This window comes from Alligator sinensis, unplaced genomic scaffold, assembly GCF_000455745.1.
Source record: "Alligator sinensis unplaced genomic scaffold, ASM45574v1 scaffold265_1, whole genome shotgun sequence".
In the NCBI taxonomy this organism is placed as follows: Eukaryota; Metazoa; Chordata; order Crocodylia; family Alligatoridae; genus Alligator; species Alligator sinensis.
This window is the reverse complement of record NW_005842961.1, coordinates 297,660-299,558: the sequence shown is the minus strand read 5'-3', so window position 1 is coordinate 299,558 and position 1,899 is coordinate 297,660. Positions and strand designations below refer to the sequence as shown.

Below are 1,899 nucleotides of genomic sequence, written 5' to 3'. Positions count from 1 at the left end.
GGGCGGGGGGGGATGTGGCTTGGGAGTGAGAGGTAGGGGTAAGGCACAGGCATATCACTGCCCCTCCATAATCATATTACTCCCCCCTGCCCCAACAGGTGTCTTCTTTTTTGAAACTGGAAATATGGTAACCCTAAAGGAATGCAGCCTGGGCAGATTGAGGCCCCTCCCCCACGGGGGGGGGGGGGGTGGGGGGGGGGGGGGGGTTACACTTGGCAGGAGCCCAGGGTGGGGCAAAGATAGGGCACAGGATCTGGGGGAGCAGAGATGCAGGGATGGGCACCCGCAGGGGCTGGGGCACATGGCCCCGGGAGGCACCAAGATGCTGGCGGGTGCCCGAGGCAGGGGCAGAAGCCACAGGGTAGTGGGGGCTGGGGTCTCACCTGGTCCTTCTTGAGGGTGATCTGCCCAATCTCGCGGTTGCCCACAAAGGAGCGGGTCACCTTGAGCACACGCTCACCCACCCGCACCCGGATGATGTAGTTGGTGGGGAAGTAGCCAACCTTCTCGCCAATCTTGCCCTGGATAAGATACAGGGGGCAGGGGGTGGGGCTCAGAGCCTGGCAGGGGCTGTGGATCAAGAGTGACGGGCACCAACAGGGCTGGGGGACAGGGTGCTGCGGGTTGGGAGTGACGGGCACCACGGTGCAGGGCTGGGGGGGCAGGGGGCTGCAGGTCAGGAGTGAGGGGCACCGGTGGGATACGGGGGCCCCACCCTCTTCCTTCTGCAAACACTGCGACCCCCGCACCATGCCCCCTTCCAGAGCCCACGGCTGTGGCCCCCTCACCCTCCACCACTCCTCGTTGGAGTCGTCGATGACGGTGATCTTCTCCCCGGGGCTGCAAGGCAAGGAACCGGGATTGGGGCAGGGGTCCGTGCCATGCCGGTGGGGGGCTACCGCCAGCATCAATCCCCCGCCCCTGGAGTCCTGGGATTGGCCGATGGAGAGGCCAGGGAGCCACCATGGGCCTGAGCTCGGCCACACAGAGGCCAGCAAACCTGCCCCCTTCCCCCAGGTGACCCAAGCATGGGGCAGTGACGCCTCCAGACACCCCCCCTTGGCCCCGCTCACGGGAAATCCAGGTCGTCTTTCTCCAGCGCCTTGAAGCGATAGAGGGCCACGAAGTAGTGGGACTGCCCGAAGCCCCCGCGCACCCCGGCCTGCGGCTTCTTGCTCTGGGGGGACAAGGCCAGAAGGTTGGGGCTGGGCTGGGGGCACAGGGGTCCCTCCAGGGCCCCCCCCAGCCCGTGGGGATGGTACCTTGTCATCAGGGGCGCTCTTTTCTGCCTTCTTGTCGCCCTCAGGGTTCCCTGGGGGCACCGGGGGGGGGGGGGTCAGTTGGGTCCTGGCCCAGCCCTGGGGCAGTTGTGGGGGGCAGGACCCCTCCCCCCCCGCTCCACACTCACCTCCCTCTGCCTTGTCCCCCTCTGGCTTGGGCAGCTCCTGCTCCTCCTCCATCATGGCCGCCAGGGGCTGGGGGCAGGGGGGCAGGGTCAGGGCAGGGGGCAGCCCCAAAGTATTCTGGCCCCAGGGCAGGGGCATGGCCAGGGCGAGAGCCCCGGGGGATTCTGGGTAGCAGGTCACGGGGGAGGGGGGCTGGGAATGAGTGGGGCCCTGGAGGATCCTGGGTAACCAGATTGGGGGCACTGAGGCTGAGCAGAGGATTGTGGGTAAGGGGAATGTGGCCGCATGGCTGCCCCAGGGGACTGTGGCTCATGGGAGGTGGTCTTGTGGCTGCCCCAGGGCATTGTGGGTAAGGGGAATAGGGCCCTGTGGCTGCCCCAGGGGGCGGTGGGTAAGGGGAGGTGGCTCCGTGGCTGCCCCAGGGGATTCTGGGTACTGGCGAGGCAGCTCTGGGCAGCTGGGTCCTGGGGCCTCTCCGAGGCAGGGGGGGGGG

The 1,899-nt window shown here is 67.5% G+C and overlaps 1 protein-coding gene across 1 annotated transcript in view; it reads right to left on the bottom strand.

The window, feature by feature from the left end:
• The window catches only part of STAC3 (SH3 and cysteine rich domain 3), a 4,852-nt gene that overhangs the window by 466 nt on the left and 2,487 nt on the right, over positions 1 to 1,899 (bottom strand). Inside the window, exons 4-8 of the mRNA XM_025192703.1 lie at positions 1,409 to 1,714; positions 1,263 to 1,312; positions 1,074 to 1,177; positions 789 to 840; positions 384 to 521 (exon numbers count right to left, since the gene is read on the bottom strand). Coding sequence (XP_025048488.1) covers positions 384 to 521; positions 789 to 840; positions 1,074 to 1,177; positions 1,263 to 1,312; positions 1,409 to 1,714 — 650 coding nt within the window. The remainder of the gene's footprint in view (positions 1 to 383; positions 522 to 788; positions 841 to 1,073; positions 1,178 to 1,262; positions 1,313 to 1,408; positions 1,715 to 1,899) is intronic.